This window comes from Oryx dammah, unplaced genomic scaffold (assembly GCF_014754425.2).
Source record: "Oryx dammah isolate SB20612 unplaced genomic scaffold, SCBI_Odam_1.1 HiC_scaffold_17, whole genome shotgun sequence".
Taxonomy (NCBI): domain Eukaryota; kingdom Metazoa; phylum Chordata; class Mammalia; order Artiodactyla; family Bovidae; genus Oryx; species Oryx dammah.
The window spans coordinates 33,039,882-33,062,992 of NW_024070201.1; the positions used below are offsets into that span (position 1 = coordinate 33,039,882).

General features: G+C 47.9%; 1 protein-coding gene and 1 long non-coding RNA gene across 2 annotated transcripts in view; both read right to left on the reverse strand.

Moving 5' to 3' along the window:
* Nucleotides 1–16,932, reverse strand: part of LOC120876389 (CXADR like membrane protein) — a 113,726-nt gene extending 96,794 nt beyond the window's left edge. The window contains exon 1 of the mRNA XM_040258244.1: nucleotides 16,514–16,932. Coding sequence (XP_040114178.1) covers nucleotides 16,514–16,541 — 28 coding nt within the window. The 5' untranslated portion in view covers nucleotides 16,542–16,932. The remainder of the gene's footprint in view (nucleotides 1–16,513) is intronic.
* LOC120876391 lies at nucleotides 4,650–13,226 on the reverse strand. The gene is made up of 3 exons (XR_005724165.1): nucleotides 13,214–13,226; nucleotides 4,894–6,625; nucleotides 4,650–4,800 (listed from the first exon to the last, which is right to left on the reverse strand). It is a non-coding gene; the product is annotated as an uncharacterized LOC120876391 (long non-coding RNA).
* Nucleotides 16,933–23,111: the final 6,179 nt, after the last annotated feature.

The following is a 23,111-nucleotide window of genomic DNA, read 5'->3' on the forward strand; positions in this document are numbered from 1 at the left end:
AACAAAAACAACCTTCTCACCAACAAAGCCCTCAATAACTCAAGTCCCTCCTCCTCACAGATTCAGTTCCCCCTGAAGATCTATTTAGTGTGAGGCTATTGAGTAAGGGAGGCCACGCCTGGCAACACAACAGTCACGATGGGAGAACTTCCAAGTTTGCAACATTTCTCACTTGATTCCCACTGTTCTCCTTCCATCCCAACATTTTTCTCATTTTCAGTCTCCAAAGCCCAGGCTCAAATCCTCACTTTCTGTCACTTACTAATTAAGTGAATTTGGACAAATTACTTCTCTTAGTTCCAATATTTGGCTCATCTATAAAATGGAGATGCCTTAGGGTTTTTACGGAAATGAATTCAGTCTCCATATTGGGTGCCTGGCTCACAGCATGGCTTCAATTAATGAAAAATGAAAGTGTTAGTTGCTCAGTTACGTCCGACTCTTTGCTGACCCTATGGACTGTACCTTGCCAGCCTCATCTGTCCATGGAATTCTCCAGGCAAGAATACTCAAGTGGGTTGCTATGCCCCGCTCCAGGGGATCTTCCCAACCCAGGGTCAAACCCAGATCTCCTGCATTTAAAGTGGACTCTTTATCATCTTAGCCACCAGGGAATTTGGTTGCAATAACTGGGGAGAAAGATTAAAGGAAACAGGAGTATTTAATTTGTAAGATGGAAAAGCAGGACAGGAGACAACCATGAAAGAATGTTCTTCAACTATCTATTGGGCTTTGGGATAGAATGAGGATGGGCAGCTATGATGTAATAGTAATGATAGTGGCTGTCTCTCTTGAGCCTAGTCCCTTAATCTCTTCCTGAGTCTCAGTGTCCTTACACAAAAGAGGGATTGATCACTACACACTTCAGGCTGTGCTTGTAATATTATACAAGGTGACATGTATGTGAAAATGTCTAGCACAGTACCCATCACAGATAAATGTTTTTAAAACATCACTTTACAAACTGGCGGGCCCTTCAGTTTTAAGGCCATTATGGCTTTTCCTAATCTTTGTAGCCTTGGGTGACATTTTCCTGGAAAAGTGACTCCAGCTCAGAGCATAAAGTCCCTCCCAGGGTAAGAGCTGTCCTAGAGCGGACAGGGCTCTGCAGGTCCTGAGTACCCTGTGGTGTGTTCCACTGGAGGATGGATGACCATCTTCCAGAAGGGACTTCTGCTGGGTGGGAAGGGAAACAGATGGATGCATAAAAGTCTTCAGGAACTGAATCCTCTGTGTCAGGAAGACAGGAACGGGGAAGGCATGGGAAGGGTAGAGGCAGCCCCGAATGAGCTGATGTTCCCTGTAATAAATACTATATCGGCAAACTCTAAAACAGCCAGAGAAAACTTGATAAACCCAAGATAGCAGCACTTTCTGTCCTGGCATGACAGTTTTTGTTTTGAGAGATAAGAGTGGTCTCCCAGAATTTCCAAACTTCCTTTGAGCACATACACTCAGGGTGCTGAAGTGTGTGATCTCCACGTACCCTTTCTCCCCCCCATCCCCTCTGCCCCGGGAGGGAAAGAAGCCCAGCTGCAATCAGGTACCCTGATCATGATCAGCAAGGGGCACAGGCCATCATCATGGGCCCCTCTGCAATCTCTAATTCAGGTGACTGTTCTCTGCACAGGGTCTTTGAAGATGTGTACATGCTTTAAAATCCTTAGCGTTTCTGAGTTGTTTGAAGAGCTTTTGGGCTAGGAGCCAGAATAGTGGGCTGGCCATGAACTGGCTGCATGATCTAAGGAAAACCACCTGACCTTTCTAAGCCTCAGTTTCTCTCCCTCTATCTCTCCCTTCCTTCCTGAAAGGTGTTTTCCATGGATGAGCAGCACTGGCTGGAAACTTGTTGGAGACACGGAATCTCAGGTCCCCATCCCAGACCTGCTAAATCAGATCTTGGATTTTAACAAGATCCCCAGGTGATTCATAAGCACCTTAAAGTCTGAGAAGCACTGGCTTAGGTGATTGAACAGTACATGAACTTACGGCACCAGCTCTGCAGTCAGACTGCCTGGGTTCAAACCTAGGCTTCATGGCTCAGAAGCTGTGTAACCTTCAGCAAGGACTTCACCTCTATAATGATCCATGCCCTCTTCTGTAAAAGGGATCTTAATAGTATCTACATAGTAGAGTTGTCATGAGGATTAAATGATTAATGAAATAATATATACAAAGAGCTCTGTACAGACAAGGGCTCATTACATATGTTTTTTCATTGCCATAGAGGGTAAAAAGCAGGCGTGTTTATTCATCTCTTTCCTGAGCATCTACTTCTGTGTAGATGCACTGTGGGGATCCAGAAGTTGGTATACAAAGTCCAAGACTCTTGTGGAAACAGACAAGAGACAAGGGGTTGAGCAGCAATAAAAGGAAGACTTCAGATTGTGGTAAATGTTAGGAAGAAAATACAGCAAAGGAGTATGTCAAGGCTGTATATTGTCATGCTGCTTAACTTATATGCAGAGTACATCATGAGAAACGCTGGGCTGGAAGAAGCACAAGCTGGAATCAAGATTGCCGGGAGAAATATCAATAACCTCAGATATGCAGATAACACCACCCTTATGGCAGAAAGTGAAGAGAAACTAAAAAGCCTCTTGATGAAAGTGAAAGAGGAGAGTGAAAAAGTTGGCTTAAAGCTCAACATTCAGAAAACTAAGATCATAGCATCTGGTCCCATCACTTCATGGGAAATAGATGGGGAAACAGTGGAAAGTGTCAGACTTTATTTTGGGGGGGCTCCAAAATCACTGCAGATGGTGATTGCAGCCATGAAATTAAAAGATGCTTACTCCTTGGAAGAAAAGTTATGACCAACCTAGATAGCATATTCAAAAGCAGAGACATTACTTTGCCGACTAAGATCCATCTAGTCAAGGCTATGGTTTTTCCAGCAGTCGACTAAGATCCGTCTAGTCAAGGCTATGGTTTTTCCAGCAGTCATGTATGGATGTGAGAGTTGGACCGTGAAGAAAGCTGAGTGCCAAAGAATTGATGCTTTTGAACTGTGGTGCTGGAGAAGACTCTTGAGAGTCCCTTGGACTGCAAGGAGATCCAACCAGTCCATCCTAAAGGAGATCAGTCCTGGGTGTTCATTGGAAGGACTGAGGCTGAGGCTGAAACTCCAGTACTTTGGCCACCTCATGTGAAGAGTTGACTCATTGGAAAAGACCCTGGTGCTGGGAGGGAGTGGGGACAGGAGGAGAAGGGGACTACAGAGGATGAGATGGCTGGATGGCATCACCGACTCAATGCATATGAGTTTGGGTGAACTCTGGGAGTTGGTGATGGACAGGGGGCCCTGGCGTGCTGCGATTCATGGGGTCACAAAGAGTCGGACATGACTGAGCGACTGAACTGAACTGAATGTGATGTGACCAGACCGAGGCTGGGTGGAGCTCAGGAAGGGTCTCATGGAGGTAATGTTTGTTAGTGAAAATTGTAGGGCAAGAGGAGCCTTTAAAGACCAGGGAAAGAGTGCACCAGGTGAGGGAGAGACATGTGCAAAGGTCCTAGGACTGAAGCAGCTTCGGCATCTTCAGGGCAGACTGTGTGGGTCTATTCTTGTGCCAGGGAAAGCAGTGGAGGCAGAGCTGGGGCCTCGGGGAGCAGGGAGACCTGGGCAGGTGGGCGGGGGTTGGCACAGGTAAGGCATCAGCTCACACTGTCTGCCTGGGAAGGGCGGCAAGGGATCACTGGGGTCTGCAGTCTCCCGCTAAGGAACCCTGCAGAGCCCACCTGCTGCAGAGCTGGGAGGACCTGGAACTTCTCCCCTCCAACCTCGGCTTGTGCAGAGTAACAGCTGAGACCCAGAGAGTGAGATAGATGTCCAGGGTTCTTCTCCACACTGCCCGGGGTAGGTCCTCAAACTGGCCTGAAAGCTTCGGGTATGTGTTATGTCCAGAATGAGGCTGAGTATTCACACGCTTCCCCATGTCTCCTCCTGCCTTCTCACCCACCCTCTGACGCAACGTCCTCACCTCATATGACACATACTCTTGCTCCACCGTTAGCTGAAGTAAGAGCTTACACCTTAATGACTCTCCTTTTCCAAAACCCACATTTCACTTCCTGTCTCTGCCAAGCATTTGGCCTCTAACCACATTCTGTCTGACCTTTCTCACCATTTCCTTTTCCCTTTGTCAGTCTGGTCCCCAACTGGAACTTTGATGAGCAAGTAACCCAGGACACAGGAGTTGCTTCATAATGGAAATGTGAATCCTCTGATAAAATCCACCCACAGTCAAGCCCTTGGAGATCCCAGGGAAAACAACACACACAGACAAAACTAGTTACAAAACCACCCTAGGTCAGAGACATCTCTCCCTATTACAAGAAAAGTGATGGTTTGAATTCTCAGTGTCAGGGTGGGATTAAAATCACAGTAGAGGGTCCCCCTTGGTGGTCCAGTGGTTTAGAATCTGCCTGCCAGCACACAGGACGTGGATACTACCCCTGGTCCAGGAAGATTTCACATGCCTTGGAGCAACTAAGCCCATGGATCACAACTTCTGAGTCCATGCTCTAGAGGCCATGCTCTGCAGTAAGAAGCCACTGCAGTGAGAAGCTCTTGAACCACAACTACAATCACTCCCTGCTCACCACAACTAGAGAAAGCCTGCATGCAGCAATGAAGACCCAGCATAGCCAAAAAAAATTTTTTTTAGATTTAAAATCACAGCAGAAATCAGCTTTGTCTGAAGCAGCTCTGAGGGGATGAACACATCCATCTCCAGGCCTGCCTGTCACCCGCTCCTTTGGGCTGCTCTTATTTCAGAGTCCCTGCTGGGCATGTGACTTGGAGCAGAGAGAAAGTAGACAAATGTGGGTTATGCTTCTTTTACTTTGAGGATGGCCCGCAACCCTAGACATGCAAGTGTCTTTTCCTACCTTGCCTTGTGCCTGTGATTTTCACAAGTGACAGTCAGGTCTGAGAGCAAAAAGACTAACAGATGACACGCCACCATCACTCCGAGGACAGAACACCTGCTTTGACCCAGGTTCACTCTGAGATAAGCCCAGACCTCCAGGAGCTGGTGAAGCATGGAGGAGTTGGCCAACCACCTCCTCATTGAGCACAGGTTCACGATGACTCCTATTTACATCCCAGTGAAGCGCTTGCCATGAAGGGCTGGGTAACCACCACCAGCTTGCTTGCAAAGCTGGGTCAGGTTCCTGCAGCAAGAAGCAGGCAGGCATCAGACAGGAAATCCTGTAGTTGAGGGGCACTGCTTGCATAGGCTTGCATTGTTCCTTCAACTACTAATCATGGAAGTCTACTCCTTGACAATAATGGGTCTATAAGACGCTCTGTTTTCTCACTTCCCGAGTCCCCAGGGCCCAGGGGCGTGGCCCCGCGCACACCCTGGGTAATTTGCTGTCGGCCTGCTCCCGCCTCACTCCAATAAAAGCGAAGGAGATCCAGAAAACCTTTATATAATCATCACTCCAAGGACAGATGGAAAACCTTAACCAAGACTCATGCCCACCTACACAGCACCAAGACACCCTCCAGCTTCTCACTCCCGTGGGGTCAAATCTGGGACCTTGAATGCTTTTCCCCTCAGCCTTTAAACCTACATCTTATGTGTCAATGGGCATCATCTGAGGTTACAGCAGGTGATGGTGTCAGATCAGGGAACTAAGATGTGTGTCTTCCATTCCCCAGTTCATGCCAAAGGTGCCTGATGTCCCACTCTGGAGCTTCTCAGATGTTTCTGATGTTCTATGGGAACCTTGAAGATTCTGGTTCAGTGGCTGCAGGCGGGACCTGAGATGCTACACTTCTAGCAAGCCCCCTGTGCGACCCCTGCCGCTTGTCTGAGGATCACACCTGAAATGGTGACATAGTCTACAGCTTGGGTAACCAACCAAATGTTTTTGTTTTTGTTTTTTTCAGGATTGTCCTGATTTTAGCACTGAAAATCCTGTTATTCCAAATTCTAAGAACCACCCTCTAGTCCTCGGCAAATCAGGACAGTTGGTCACTGTACCTATTAGGCAAACCTCAAGTCTTCCCAGGGTAGAGAACAGTCACAACGGGCAACAGTCTTTCAAAGGAAGCTCGTTCACTCCCTGCTCCACAAGCTGGCAATGAGACAGCAGAGGTGGGAATGCGTGAGGGGCCCTGCTCAGTGCTGGGGGGTGTTGCCTCCATGGATAGGGGTTCTCATGGTCCCGTGGAGGAGGGAGATGAGCAATCGTTTGGGAATTAGAAGACCTGCCTTTTCCTTTTGATTCTGCTAGTAATTAGCTACGTAACACCAGGAAAATGTCTTAACCTCTCTGATCCTTTTTGATTAAATGGAGACTGACAATACCTGTCTCACAAAGCTGTCATGGAGATTATATGGGCTAACATACACATAAGCCCTAAGCCTGGAAATAATGTTTTTTTAAATCCCACCAACACATTCTATAATCACTGACTTGTGTTTCCTCTGCTCACCCTACCTCAGATACCCCAGTGGAGTTAGTGATATGCAGGGTGAATCCACCAGGACAGAGGAGAAGGGAGAAAAAGGAAGAGGACCTTTGACTCCATATGACAGGTGACACAGGAAAGATGAGCTTTACAGAGGACACGGCTCCTCTTCGTGTGTGTGTGTGTGTGTGTGTAAGTCTCTCTCTCTCTGTGTCTCTGTCTCTGTGTGTATGTCTGTTTCTCTGTCTTTGTCCTTCTGTCTCTTTCTGGTTTTTTTCCTGCCTCCTTCTGTCTCTCGTTTCTTTGTCTTTCTGTCTTTTCTCTGTTTTTGTCTCCCTCTCTTGTTTCTCTCTCTCTCCATCTCCGTCTCCCTCTCATTACCTGCCAGTCCTGACAGCACCCATACTGGGTCCAGAGCAGGAAGGGCAGTGAGGGGAAGGTCGGGCTCAGGTGGCAGGCGTGTGAGGGACGGTCATCTGGATCCCTCGGGGCTTGGGAAGCTGCAGGACTCCAGGAACAGGGAGAGAGAGGTGGTGGAGCAGAGACGGAGGCTGTGAAGAGGGGGTCCCGTTTCTAGCTCTCCTCCTTTGAGGGTGACAGGCCAAGAGGTGGGAGCCCATACTTCACCATTGGCTGAAGGGCTGGGGTACAGACCTCCAGCCAAGGAAAGCAGATGGAGACCAAGCCTCTGCTGGACACCTAGCCTCTCTACCCACCTGGCCCAGGAATCCATTCTGAGTGGGAATTCTAGGTCTGCAGAAATCTGGGACACCCAGTTTAGCCCTCTTGAAGGGGAGGGAATCACACTCTTTGCTCTCTTTGCTGTTCAGGTCAGTGGAAAAAAACAAGACATTTTCCTTCCCACCTTGAGGTTTTCCTTTCCTCCCAAATTTAAACAGGAAATACAATTCAACATGTGGAGTGTGGGTGTTGAGCTCACTGGATCTAAATTTGGTCAGGACGAAAGTGGAGGATGCGGGGCTCTGCAGCTGCTTCTCAGGCCAGATTCTCAAGGACCAGGTGGTGGCCACTCGGTCCCTGAGTGGTCTCCCATCTGTGTGTCCCCACAGGTGTGTCATCCATCTGTCCTTCCCCTCCCATCTTCCCCAGGTCAGTGCCGAAGCAGGAGGCAAACTCAGATCCAGTCTGTACAGCTTTGCAGCCTAAGTCACTCTCTTCTGACCCCAAACAGGGATGATGATAATACCGGCCTCACGTGTTGCGATGAGGTTACCATAAATTTCTTGTATGAAAGTCCCCAGCATGATGCCTGCTACATAGCAGGTGCTCAATGAAACACTGCCTGAGAGTGAAAGCAGAAATGAACCAGCTTGTGTTTGCCCAGGCTGGACAGCTCAAGTGGGCATGGGCCTCGGAGAGCTTGTGTCGGGCAGGGCAGGGCCAGCCCCCAGTGATCTGGCTTCAGTGGACAGTAAGCAGAGTGGGCGTTTCTTGCCCAGGACTGAGTAACATAAAAAATTACTCTCCCAGAGCAGTTACAGAAACTGCGGTGCAGACGGAGTCTATGCACCTCCTGGGGTCATGGGGCAGGGTGACATTCCCCAGAGGACATCTGAGAACTCATCTGCCTGATGGAGGGGCAGCAGTGGTCAGAACCCTGGAGGCCAGCCTACTGGCCTGGTGTTGGCTGATTTCAAGCAAATCCTCCAGTCCCCCTGGGCTGAGCCTCTCCCAGCAGGGTCAGTCATTTATTAGCTTATTATGTACTGAGCAGGATGATAAATTCTTTGTATACACTGACTCATTTAATTCTCACAACAAACCTAGGCATTATTAGATGTGATCACTGGTGAGAAAATCAAGGTCAGGAAGGGGTAATGCCCAAGGTCACATGGTCATAGCGAGGCCCAGCCAGGACCCCGGGGCCGGGTGCTCAGAGGCGGCTACCCTGCTGGTCCACAAGGCCATCCCTGTGCCTGCCCCGACTCTTCCCTTGAAGAGTGATTGGAAATAATTGGAACTGTCACTGGAAGTAATGAGAAGTGACAGAAGCTGGGTTGGAAGGCTTATTGCTCCGAGTTGGAATGACCCCCACAAACGCAAGCCTAAATTTAAACAATGAATTCACAAAGCAATCTCCCTCTCCAGGATTTGACACCCCCCCACCCCCAACACCCCAACAAGAAAAATAAGGATATGTCAGGGGCTTAGACTGTTCAATACAAATGGATTTCTTCTGGAACAAAAAAATTCCTTCTTGGCTTGATCCTATTCGCTTTCCATGTGGACAAATGCTATTAAAACCTCAGGTGAACAGACTATCATTCTTAACTAAGAGATTCAAATTCACTGATGTAATTTTCCTTTTTTTTCTTTTTAACTTCCCATGAGGGACAGGGAACCAGAGGCAGCTATGGAACTGGCAGGCTGTGATGGAGAATGACCCATAACTTTCAATAGGCGAGGACTTTGGGAGATCCAATCCCTCCTGGAAGCACTGGGCTGAATGCCAACGACACACACCGCTGAATCCATCCCTTCTGATGGCGATGGGGGTGATCCATCAACTCACCAGCTGTTTATTTAGCACCAGCCCCACTAACGTGCAAGTGCTGCTGGCGACCGATGAACACCAGCCACCAGCCTGAAGATCCACGTAGGAACATACAGCCCATCTCATAAGACGGCACAGGATGGAGTTGCTTCCTCTCTGGGACACCCAGAAACCCTGGTACTTTCCTCAGCGACAGCACTTGTTTATGACAGCACTCAATGACAGTCTTGTTTATGACCTTGTTGCCCCACTGGGCTGACTTCTTAGATGCTGCATTCCGTATCACTGGCACCTGGGAGTCTAGCACAGAGCCTGAACTGTAGAAGGAGCACCCTGCCCCCACCTTCCCTAACTGTTTTGTGAGTGTGGGTGTGTGAATGAAGTCAAAAATGTTATGGGATACACATAAGAGCTCCTGGAAGCTCCCAAAAGTTGTGGCCACCTTTCCTCTGTGCGATAGAAAGAGCTCAGAGAAGCTGCTCTGTAAAGCCAGAAAGGCTAGCTTTTAGCTTTGGCATCCTCTGCTCTTGCTTTTTCTATGCCTTCCTCTTCTGCCTGCTCCTCTTTCATCTCTCCTGTTGTAATGGCCTGAACTCTTCAGATCCCCTTGCTGCCTGGCTTCAGAAAAAGCTCCCATATTCCTCACCGGAGTCTGAAGATGGCTGCCCATGTTCCCATCTCAGTGAGGCCACAAAGGCAGCGGCTTCTCCCCTGCCTTCCGCAAAGACAAAGCAGACCTCAGTCTTATCACCAGCAGACCCTGGCTGGGGCTCCACACCACTGTCACTAGCAAAATCAAGACTGTTTGATTTCAGCCTTCTTCCCTATTCTGGTCTATTCAGTGCCAAAGGAAACAAACTTTTATTTTCCCAGAATCTAGACAGTTAAGAAGCTCAGATAACCAGAATTTTTCTTTTCTTTTCTTTTTGGTACAGTCTGCATTCTTCTTTGGGGAAGGGAAACAAAGAAGTCAAAACCGCTCAAAAGAGGAATTTAACTAGAAAAGGCAATATATAGGGCAAGTCATAGCCAAACGTACACCATCATCACCCAGTCTCAGCACCAACAAGGAGCTTGAGCTCATGCATCCTCAAAAGCACAGTAAGGTCTCCACAACAATGACCCTGAGGACTAGGAGAGTCTTCTGATTCATTAGCGTATGTAACTTCATTCATCAGCAAACGTAATCTTTGTATGTCATATGCAATAATTCTGGATCATGAACACTAAACATTAACCCAAACATTTCTTAACCATCCGAAGGGAGTACAGGGTAGGGGGTGATAATGTTCTAACTGAACTTTCCACTGTGGGATTTATGGTTTAGAATTCTTTCAATGAAGCCTTACTTCAAACTGACCCTCTCTTCTTGGTAACACAGAAGCCTTGACTTCAGAATAACTATGTGCCTCCTGAAAATTGGAAAGCAAATTGTTGTTGGGATCTAAAATGCTTGCTTGCTGTCTTGGCTCAACTGTTTACTAAGATGGTAATCTTGAGAAACTCACTTTATTTCCCTAGATCTTAATTTATTTATTTGTAAAGTGGCATAATGATGACATTTACCCTCAACAAGTGATTGAGAATGAGATAAGGTATGTAAACTGTGGAACTTTGTACAAATGTTAGCAATAAATTCTGCTGTCATAACAATTCCACCCACATAGTCCTCTCTCAGGTACTATGAGGGAGCTAAAAATATACAATTCATATTTCAAAACCCAACCACAAGTTCAAATCCACGCAGGGAAACCATTAAGCTACATACTTAGTGGGCATACTTTATCATATGTAAATTATCCCTCAATTTTAAAAACTGAAGGAAATGCTTAATCGCTGTAAACAGTTCCATAAACAGACCTGCTACTCAGAAGTCTACCCTGGGTGTCCACACTTCGGGTTGTTTTATAGGTAACTCTGCTCAGGACGAGGCCCTTTGATGAGTATTTCAGGTACTAGACTTCCAGAGCTGAGGTCTGTGGCCATCTACCCTGACCTTGAATGATGCTGCCTGGCTAACAGTGCCTCAGGGCAGACCCAGGGTGGAGTTACAACTGCTCTCTTCGCATCAGACAGCCAGCCCTTCTGGATTCATAATCATATGCTACCGATTCCCATGAGTGGGCAATGCCTGAAAAAAAAGAAATCAAACAAGCATGGTAACTAACACCTATGTGCTCTGACCACAGCCATGTCTGGACCAGCTGACAAATTCTCAGAATTATAAAACAAACCAGAGAATGTTAGTGGTATAAGGAAACTTAGAGATAACCTGAGTCTAGTAACCTCATTTCACAGAGAAACAAACTGAGGCTCAGAATGGTAATGACTTGCCCAGAATAAACCAGCGAAACCACGAAGCTGCAGCTAGAGCTGTTGATCTCCTGCTCGGTTCCTTGAAGGCACACCTACATCTTTAGGACTTGGGGTGTAATCCCTTTTCCCCCAAATACACCAGACATTATATAAGGCACTGCAGAAGTTTCCAAGATTTCCAGTTAAGATGGTTAAATTGAAATGCTATGACATCTGCCCTATTTTTCAGGCAATTTCTCAACATAAAAACCAAATGGCAATTATTCAGCGCTTAGCTCATTTAAATGGAGCATCTGAGGAGCAACTGTGATCTTGGATCTCAACTAATGAGCTAAAGTGGAGAGAGAGAGATTTTCTACCTCGAGAATGTGTGCTAGGATAGATTATGGAGTTAGGGGGTCTTGTCTTGGCCCTTCCATTAAGCTACTTGTTTAAGTTTAGCCATATCTCTCTGAACTTTGATTCTTTCTTCATCACAAAAGAAGGGGTGGGTTTAGATCAAGGATTTAGTTGGATTCCAAGGAATGGTATTAGGAGGTCACTGAAACCCTAGAAGTTACAGGAAAATTTGATGTGTAAATGTCTTTTTCAGAGTTTTCATTGGATTCTCAGAGGGGCCTGGAATTCAAAATTTTAAGAACCACTGTACTGATTTAGATAATGTCTTATCTTTTCCCCATGTCTGATAATCTTTGACTCTACCTTTTAAAAATGTCTGTCTAATTCATCATTAGTTATATTTATGAAATATACTCATGCATACTTTGCTCAGTTGAGCACAAGACAAAAATTGACTGAGACAAGATATGAGCCTACTAGGAACATATCTTTATTATGACCATCACCATTAATGTGGGAAGATGAGGGAAGGACATGGAAGCCTACTGAGACCGATCATCAAGCCATGGGCCAGCAGGCTGTTCAGGCATTCCTCAAACTCATTTTCTCAGAAGCAAAGTTCCTTCCCCATCCTGGCAAAAGTTTCAATGAAGTCTATTGTTAATCTGGTGCTAACAGGATTTCCATGGTGGTCCAGTGGTTAAGAATCTACCTGCCAATCCAGGGGACACAGGTATGATCCCTGCTCTAATGATTCTACATGCTGCGGGGCAATTAAGCCCGTGAGCCACAGCTACTGAGCCTGAGCGCTCTACAGCCCGTGTTCCACAACAAGAGAAGCCACTGAAAAGAGAAGTCCGAGCACCACAACTAGAGGAAGGCTACTCACAGCAACAAAGACCCAGTGCAGCCCAAAATTAATTAATTAATTAATGAGTAGTAGGAGAAAAAAAATTTTAAGTCTATTACAAAAATCTGGTACTATCGCTACAACCAATTTGTATAACAGATGTATTGTCTGGTCCCTGTCCATGTAATGTTCTATGTATAATTTTTGTACATAATTAAAATAAAACAGTACAGGTTGTATTTGCATTAATGAACAAGGAAGCACAAAAGCAAACAGTTAAAACTAGGCTCCTCACAGTTGTGTTGTTCCACAGTCAAAGAGTAATCATATTCCAAAGCTTTCACTTCTCTTGACCTTAAGTGTTTCAAATGTTTCAAAAATCCAACCATTCTAACAGGTAGTTTCCACTCTTTGAGCTTATGCAAGGTACTGAAAGTGATACCCAGATGAATGAGGCATGGGGCTTACACTCTAAGCATTCAGGTCACTATAATACAAAGCAGCACAACAGAAAGGCTGTTGAGATTCAAGGAAGGAAAGAAAGTATATTCTGTTGGCAAAATCATGGATGGGTATATGGAGGAAGTGGCATTTGAGGTGAGACTTAAATGGTGAACAGGATTTTGATCTGAAGTCAACAATCTGTAGGGGTGGAGAGTAAGAGGGCATTTTTGGTGGAGGAATTATAAACAAAAGCAGAGAACCAGAAAGAAGCATGTGGCATAATGTGAATACAGGAAGTATTCCAGGTTTATTGAAGAGTTACGTGTGTGTGTGTGGTGGGGGGCGGGGAGTGAGCTATGAATGATACTGTGTAATATCTTTAACATTTGTACTTGACATTATAGGCAACCTGGAGACTACTCCAGGTTTATGGAAGAGCAATACAAGATCAAAGAATCAGAGAAATTTTGAATTTAAAATCCCCCCCACCCTCATTCTACAGTCAAGGGAGTCAGAACAAGAACCCAGAAAGCTTGCCAGATTCCTAATCCAAATTCTTTGCCTTACAACAGCTGTTTCATGAGATTACTGGGGTAGCAGTGTGTAGGATGAAGAAGAGAGAGCTCAAGCAGGAGGCCATGTGGCTGCTATTACAGAAGTCTAGGAAGAAGTTCAGATGGGATAATGAGACGAGCAACAGGGGAGAGGGAAGGGTGGCGGGCAGAGGAGGCGCTGGGAGAGCCCACAAAGTCCCCCTTCTTTCTCCTCCATGGAGATCAGAGCACTTCTTGTTCATTCACATCAGAGAGGTGGGACATTTGATTTCACTCACTGGTGGGTCTAGAAAGGAAGGAGTCATTAGGTCCATGCTTGTTCAGATTATGAATGCTTAGCCCTTCGGACTCCCCTTCAATACTGAACTTTCTCCAGAAAAGAGGCCAGAAATCACACTAGCAGTGGCCAGAAGCCACCCTGGAACTGCTCCTTTCAGGGACCAGAGATGATGTTAGGATTCAGGCAACTCTGAGGGCTTTCCTCCTGTCTTTGCTCGAGTGCCCGCCCAGGCATCCCAGAGCTCAAAACCTCAGCTTTACAATGTTGTGTTGATTTCTGCCAACATGAATCAGCCATAAGTATATATATGTCCCCTCCCCCTTGAGCCTCCCTCCCACCACCATCCCCCACCATACCACCCCTCTAGGCTGTCCCTCTGTGACTTCATACTTGAATAGTTTATTTAATTTGAGATCTGGGATGTCATAAGTCTGTGCACTTCTGACAAAGGCGTAGATATAGCAAAAGCTTAACAGTAGGTGATCATCCTCTCAGGTGACCAGTAGATGAGCATCCAGTTATGCACAATTCTAAGTCAGCAGCCCACTTGCTCTCTTCTACATGGCCTTTGGTATATAAAGACCGAACCCCCATCCTCCCAAAAAAAGACATCACGAAGAGAGACAACTTCTATGAGAAAGAGCATCAACCCAACACATGATATTCTCACCAGAGGAATGATTACACACAGTAGGCTCTCAATAAAGAAGGGCCAGGGAATCAACATTATCTTTTGATCCATGACTTAGTCTGTTTTCTCCTTCTCATGATACCAAGAGGCAGACCATCATCAAAGCCGGATATTTCAACTGACCATGTGGGCCAAAGTCACTTTCCATCAGAAACTGTGCCCAAAGCCGGCTGGAGTAGAGCAGGGGCTCAAATACCCGTTTTATTTCCCTTCCCCAGGCTCCTCCCATGGGCAGGATCACGCTGACATTTCCTGCTCTATGAAAAGGGCTGAACAGAATCTCACTGAAGAAAACATCTTTAAGAGTCCTTCTGTGGAGCTGGAAGGCTGTACTCATGGCAGGTCAGTGAGCAAACAACCTACATTCAAATCCTGTCTCTGCTAATCAGGAGCTTACGGCTTTCAGTGTTAGTATATTTGACTTCTTTACATCTTGTTTTCTTCATCTGTAAAATGGAGATCATAATAGTGGGTGGCCAATAAGGTTGGTGTGAAGAATAAATAAGTCAACAAGATGGCCCATGTAACGTGTTCAGCATAATGAGTACTCAGTGAATTTCAGCTGTTTTGAATAAGACTGCTCTGACATTTGGGCCTAGTGACTGCTGGTGATTGGTGGCTTAGGGGTAGAGGCCATTAAAGGTGACGAAGGTGCCATCCAGACATGCCAGCTGTGCCCAGGAGTGATACTGCAATACTTGGCTGGCCTTTAAAAGAGATGAGAAAAATCATGGCTCCTTACATGCCCTCCCTACTTGAGCAATAGTTCAGGTTGATCCACCTCTTTTATTCTCTTAACCTGGGTGATAGGTTATTGTTGGCCTGAGGCTGGCCTAGCCAGTTTGTAAGGTTTCAAAAAGAGAAAGCCTTAGACATCTATTTCAGAGGGACTTGTTAGTGCCTCTTCGCTTTGGTTTGGGGAGGTTTTCTATCCATTAGGCCTCAAGCAAACTCCTGGTGTTTAAGGCTGTCAGAGACAGAAGGGACTTAGGAACTGTCTGGTTTGCTTGTTTTGGAGCTAAGGGAATCTAAGGCCTGGGTAGTGGGTACACGGTCCGAGGTCAACCAGGTGGTCAGTTCAAAACCGGGGGGCATTCTCCCCTGACCTAGTGTCCAGGGCAGAACCCATGCTTCACACCTGCTGGCTCTTTGAACTCTGGCTCACTTTTGGTCCTGGGTCAGCTGTAGCCCACACTTCTTGGTGCCTGTGGTGACTTTTCTTCAGCTCCCCAGCCACTTTCCCTGACCCAGTGCATCCCATTGTCAGCTTTTACCCATACATCCTTGATGGGCACACTGTCAGCTCTTGCCCATACATCCTTGATGGGCACTGTCCTGCAGACCCTCCTGCTTCCTGCCCGGGGTGAGTCTGTGCCTTAGGGCCTCCCAGCCCTTAAGGGTCCTGCCTGGGTGACACCTGGAAGGGGCACGCAGGCAGCGCTTCTCTGCTTTCCTCTCTACCCTCCCGTGCTCCATTTTTCTTGCTCGTCCTCCCTGTCTTGTTCTGCCACACTATCCTCCTTTTTTCTCCTGCTCCCAGCCCTTTCCCTACCCCTTTCTTCTTCCCAGGCTCTCCACACCTTCCTGATCCTCCTGGTGCTCGGCCCTTTCCCCTCTCCGCCATCCTCTCCCCACCTCCTCCCCTACGCCTTTGCCTTTTCGTTTACCCTCCAACACATCTGTTTCTAATCTGCGCCCTCCAGGCGCCTGCTTGAAACGAAAAAGCTCCCCCCACCCTCAGGAACCTGGCACAAAACATTCCTGAATAAACCTTCCTTCCCCTAATTCTCCACTTTCCCCAGATACCCCTGAAACTAAATACCGCCCGCCAAAGGACCCTCCACACCGAGCGGTTGGCGGCCCAGCTCCACCGGGAAACCCCCCACCCCAAAGCACGCTCCAGGCCCAGATGTTCGATGGCCGACCGGGCGGCCCTCCGCTGCCAGATGTGCTCAGAGTAGCCCGGGAGGCAGGCACAGGGAGGCAGGCTCACTCTGGCGCCGCGGGGACGAACGTTCGGAGCCCGCGTCGCCGCCTGGGTGCGGGACAGTGTGTTCCCCGGGGCCACCCGCCCTCCCGTCCTCCCCAGGCACTCACCTAGCCCCAGCAGGACGAGGAGGGTCATCCCGATGCCCGGGCGCGGGCTCCTCCCCGCTCAGCCGCTGCCTGGCTCCGGTGGCGGCGGGGCGCAGCAGAGCGCAGCCGACGGACCTCTGGCGAGCTGGGCGCGGCGACTCGGGGTGCGCGCGGGGCGGCTGCAGCCATGTGCCGGCGCGGGAACGGCCCCACGCCCCGCGCCCGGCTCCGGGGTCCCCGCGCCCCGCGCAGAGGGGCTCCCAGTGCTCGCCCCACCAGCTTGCACCCGGACGGGAGCGGGGACCCGGGTCAGCGAGGAAAAGACGAGACGGAAAAACGCTACCGCTCCGTGGAACACTTTTCCCTGTTTGGAAAGAAAAAGGAGTGAAGAAAGAGAGAGGGGAAAAAAAAAAAAGAGTGAGCTGGAACCACATGGTTGCCTCCCACCGGCAGCCCCTCCCTCGCTCTCTCGCTCGCTCGCTGCTCCCTCCCTCCCAGCGCTCCGGGCGCGCGGGGCGCCGGCCCGGCAGCCGCGGGGGTCGGCGGGGGTCGGCCCGGGGCGGGGCGCTCTGTTGGCGGCCGCGGGGAGGAGAGGGCGTGCGGCCGCGCGGGGGCCGGTGTGGGATCGACCCTGTAGGAGAGAACCGGGGACACTTGGGCTACGAGCGAGGATGAGGCCTTGTCAGTCTCCTCGGTCTCCGTCCTCACTTCGTCCTTATCTCTCCACTTCTCTCGCGCATCCTTTTCTCGCTCACACATACTCTGGCTTCCGCACAAGTCTGCGCTGTCTCGGCTTCCATCTCTCTCCATTTCTCTCGCTTTTGCATTCTCCTTGCCTCTCCCACCTCCTCGCTCCTCTCCCTTCCTTCCTCACTCTTTCTCCTCTCCTCAGCCCTCCCTGCCACGTTGAGTCGGGGTGAAACTCCATCGTTCCGGACGGCTCAGCCTGACGGTCGGGGCTGTCAAGTGCGGGTCTGGTCGCGCGCTCCTGACTTCCCCGTCTTCCCTTCGGCCTTTGGTCCTCGCTCTTTCACTCTCGGCGATGATCCCAGCAGCCCACCCTAGGATCGGGCCGAGCTAAGCGGAGGGGGTTCAGAACTCGGTGCAAAGGGGTCCGTTGGGACGCCCTGGTGCAGACCACCCTGCACGCGGCCCTGGGCAAAAACGGGTATCATCCTGTTTCAGAAAAGAAGGCAGAGGACACGGATTACCTCCTCTGTGCGAGGGACCCCGTCAACGAAGCCCTGGGGGCGCCGCCGCGCGCTCCCTGGTGCCTTGGTCTCTGTCCACCAGGACCCCCGGCGGTGGGAGGAGACCGCAGTTGACTGCCACACTCAGGGCTCAACAGCACTGGGGCTCTGAGAAAGCCTGGACCTGCACTCTCTGGTCCCCGGCCTCTGGATGTCCCTGGGGAGGCGGCAGCTCCTTCAGCCGTAGGAGGCACGACCTCACCCGTGCCCACAGAGTGGAGCTGGGGCCAGCCTCTGGCCGGCGGCGGCGTCTGCCCTGTGCGCAGCAGAGGTTCATCCCTGGGCCTGGCAGGCTGCTCCATCACACTTTCAACCAGTTCTCTCTCCCTGCGCCTTTAGAAGCCAGTCCTCCCTAATTAGCTTGTCTTTTCCGATTGCCATGAGCCAACCCCATTTCATAGATGAGGAGAGCACAGGCCTGGAGAGGTTATGGCGCTCCCACCAGGCCCTTCAGAAGGGAAGGGGAAAGCAAGGGCTGCTCTTGGGGCTTTGGGATCAGCTATGAGAGTTGCACCAGTAAAATTCTAGCATTCCCCACCCCCTCTTTCCTCACCCATCCCTTACCCCCCCCCACTTTCTTCAATAACTATTATGCATCTACTCTGTGCCAGATGCTTTTTTAGGCGTTGAGCACACAAAGTGAGTAGAAGTTGGCTATTGACATTTTTTAAACATCTGGAATTAGTATATCTTGGCACCAACTATGGCCAAGGAAGCATATTAATTTATCTTTTTATTAATTCTTATGATAATGCTAGAGGATAGGCAAATTTATTCCATTTTAAAGAGGAGGAAGGACTTACCTGGTGGCCCAGTGGCTAAAGACTCCCCACTCCTAATACAGGGGACCCAGGTTCAATCCCTGGTTAGGGAACTAGATCTCACTTGCTGCAGCTAAGAGTTTGCATGCTGCAACCAAGACCCACCACAGCCAAAGAAATAAATACATACATAAAACATTTAAAGCTGAGGAAACTATAACCTAGAGAGATTATCTTGCCCCAGGTCCCCAAATATTAAAACTCATCTATTCCAATATTAATATTCTAATATGTTATTTTATATTAAAAATAAAATATTTCAAAAGTATTTTTATTCTCTTTATATTTCTTGTCTAATAGGAAAAAACTCTCATAAATATAATTCACAAATGAATGTGTTGAAAAAATGTTAGTTCTCTTAAAGGCTGAGGAAGGTAGGAAGGTGACTTATAGAGAAAGCGACTTTTTGTCATTTCTGTCTTGAAATTTTATTTAATATTTTGATATATTTTCAGATATATGAAAGCTGCAAAAATAGTACAAAGATTTTTGATCACTTCATCCAGATTTCTTTCATTTCTTTATATTTATACTTTTTGTTTCTTTATAAAGGAGATATTTTTGTAAGTTTTAAAGCCCCATCTCTATTCCTTCACTGCTGGTGGCCTTTCTGATGAACTGGTGACACTTTGTGTTGCATGAGGGCTGGTGTGCACATAAAGACAGATGTATGTGGGTGCAGGCAGACGTGTGTTTAAAGTTACATTGCTCAAGCTGAAGATAACAAAACGCCTTCAGCTCTAAGCTGTTAGTCAGTTGGTAGTACAGGAAATGGGGCTTCCCCGGTGGCTCAGTGGGCTTCCCAGGTGGCACTTGTAGTAAAGAACATGCCTGCCAATGCAGCAGACCTAAGAGAAGAGGGTTCGTTCAATCCCTGGGTCAGGAAGGGGGCCATGGCAACCCACTCCAGTATTCTTGCCTGGAGAATCCCATGGACAGAGGAGCCTGGCAGTTCTTGGGATCATAAAGAGTCGGACATGACTTAGCAACTAAACAACAACAAAGCATAGGAAATACCAATTTCTTATGATTTTTGCTGCAATTGGGTCATAAACATTCAGTTTCCCCAGATCTAAAGTCCTACAGCCAGTCTATATTGGGGATCTGCTCCCTGAGGAGAGTCCGCAGGTCTCTGGAGATGACTGTTTCTGAATCTGAAGCCTCCTATCTGTTGCCCAGCAGCAGAGTGCCCCGGGATGGCTCTGTAACTCAGAAACACATAGCCTACCTATGCTGTGTTCACAGTGATCGGGCTGGGTGCCATGGGGATCTGAAGAGGTACACAGCAGTCCTTACCCTAAATGGACCTCTCAGTCCAGTGAGAGAGGAAGCATCAACATGCAAAATGTTTCCACAACAAACACGAAAGTTATGTAGTTAAGTGCCAGAATAAATTATCCTGACAACAAGAAACACTGGGAATTCCAGGAAGGGAAGGAGCATTGTGGGCTTGGGTAGTTGTGAAGGTTCCCTGGGAGGACCCTTCTTGAGCCAGGCCTTGGGGGATGGAGAGAATTTCACTAGATGAGAGGACCAGGGGAGGCCCACTGAAGGGCAGGGCCACTCTTGAATGGAAACATGGAGTTGAGAGTGGCTGGGGTGCATTCAGGCGGCAGTGAATGGCATGAAATCCCTGCAATGAAAAATTGGTGGCGCAAAATGCTTCAGAATAATTAGCCTGCAGCAAAATCGTGAGGAGTCCTGAATGTGAGGCAAAGGACTGGACTCTGGAACTTGCTCTGCACCTTCTCCAGGCTCCCTGGAAAAAACTTAGTAAAAATGACTTTGATGGAAACCATATTTTAAGAGATATAAATTGGAAGTGCCCAAAGGGGATCCTGCAGGCTGGCCAAAGGTCGAAAGCTTTAGTATCCTTTCTTATCCATCAGGCTCTCTATCCCCATGCTTTAATATAAACAATTACATTTTCTCAACATTTTGTAAAGTGATATGCATGTACAACCTCAAGACAAGTCCCTTACCCCCCTACTCCAAGTGGAGCCAGAGAGCCACCCTAAATCTCTTCTCCAGAGGAATTCTAGAGCCACCGCAGGGTCTGCATAAAACAATGGAAGAAAAATCTGAAGAAGAGAAACTGGTTAGAACCTATTGCATTAAATGGGGAGATGAAGTGAGGGTGGTGAGACAAACCAAAGATATTTGGGAGAAAGATAAGCCAGATTAAATATCCAGTGGTCGTTGTGGGTGGGAGAGGGAGTACAAGACAAGAGACACCAAAGATAAGTGATCTATTATGTTGTTATATGTGCTAAGATTAAAGCTATAATTATAGCCCTTCTAGTATATTCCAGGGATTATGTGTCATCAATAAGCCTCACTATAACATATTAAAATGAGTATACCAATCACTAATGGAGTGATTAAGTAAATTGCATCTCATTCCATGGTTAGTAAATGATTGAGCCAGGATTTAAAGATAGAAGATGGAAAGCCCTCACTGACTTTTGATGATAATTGCTCCTAGGGAGTCAAGTAAGTTAATTTGTCAGGAAGGGAAAAATCAATTTAACTTGAGACACCGTAACTCATAGAAAATGATAAACCACATCTATCTGTTCACCCACTTTTCTATTTTTAGTTTGAATCAATAATTCAGTAAATCCTTGTTAAGTACCTACTAGGCACCAAGCACCGGGAAGCCAATGGTGAACAAAGCAAAAGTTGTCCTCACCCTCCAGAAGCATATGGTGGGTTAAGGAAGATGGACAACAAAGAAGCTATCACAAACCAGAGTGAGAAATACTCTGACGGGTGTGGAGCTGATGGCAGGTCCCTGTACCTGGTGGAGGAGACATCAAGGTAGCCTCCCTGAGCAGGAGGGGAAGGAGATCTGTGCTGTTGTCTCATCCCTTTGTATTCCAGTCTCCACCTGTGCCCTGCTCTCTTAGAGGAAGACACACTTCTGAGGGCATTTAGGACCATGCCGCTGACAGATAATGAATGGAAGGAGCTGCGCGCTGCAAAGCAGACAGTTTGGGTTCTCTGTGGCTTTGAATAGGTCACTCGATGTCACGGAGCCTTTTTCTCTTTTCCTGATGCTGAAATGGGGAAGCAATGAGATTCTGATGAAGGTGTCTCACACAGTATATAACACATAGGAGACTCAGTAAATAATTATTCCAACTAAAATTTGAGTTCATAGAATTACATTCTCTGCAGTAAAAAACAAAACAAAAAGACACACAAAAAGGTCTTGTCTCATTTTCTTTTTCTCTTAAAAACAAGGTTTTCTTCACATATTCTTTCTTGTCCACAAGGACACCACTTCTTGCCTCGGCTGTTGAGTGCGCTGGGTTTCTGTATGGCTGGATGTTAAGAGGCCCCAGTGGCTGTCAGGTTCTTGACTGGACAGCCCTTACTGAGGCTGTGTCTGAGGAGCCCTGTGTGCTGATGGAGGCTAAGGAATGAGGGGTCCTCCTGAGGCAGAGGAAGTGTGACAGGGGAGAGGTGAGAACAGTGTGCTCTGCTCTATCCCACACTGTGAGACCACAGTCCCCAACTTTGATCTGTGTGGTCGGCTGAGAAGGTGGGGTTTTGGTGGGGGTGGGGCTTCCTGTAGGACATTTGTCACTGAAGAAATGAGCCCTGCCTCCCCGAAACCTACCAGGACCCCGGAGGCATAGGTCTGTCCTTCCACCCCAGTGGGGTTTTTAGGTGCTCTCAGAAGAGTCAAGAAGCAAGATGAAAAACAGAGAAGGTTAATGCAGTTGATCCTAAGAAGTTGGAATCTTGGCTCTCCACACCACCTTCTTCCCTGAAGTCAGCTAGATCTGGGATTTCCCAGCTCCTCACAACATCCTACTTTCAATTCCTGCTAAAGTGATGCCCTCAGGGATGAAGTTCAGAGTTAGGAAGAAGACAGGCTGATTTTGAATTCCTGCAGCTCTCCTTACTGTGTCTAACTTGGGGAAGTTTCTTAACTTCCCTTAGCCTCTATGACTTCAGATCATCTATGAGAGTTTTCATACGATTTCTGACATGATTACGTGAAACTATGCAGAGAAAGCAGGCTTCCCTGGTAGCTCAGATGGTAAAGAGTCTGCCTGCAATGCAGGAGACCTGGGTTCAATCCTCAGGTCGGGAAGATCCCCTGGAGAAAGGAATGGCAACCCACTCCAATATTCTTGCCTGGAGAATCCAAGGACACAGGAGCCTGGTGGGCTATACAGTCCATGGGGTCAGAAAGAGTCAGACACGACTGAGCAACTAGCGTGCACACACACATATAGAGAAAGCACCTAATACAGGGCACTCTGCTGCTCAGCACACTGCGGCTCCCTCTACGTTCCCTCTTAATTACAAACCAGTTCTGCAGGGGCTGCAGTCACTGCTCAAAGACGGGGAGAAAGAGCATCTCTTCCCTCTAAGGGTGATTTGAAGTGACTGCCTTAAAAACACACAGCAAAAGGAGTAGTCAAAGTATTTCTGCGTTGTCTCCCTTTCTCATTCCCCATCTCTATGATGAGATGAAACTCCAAAGGTTTTCTTTGGTTAATAATACTCAGAACTACCCACAAGACAAGCTGT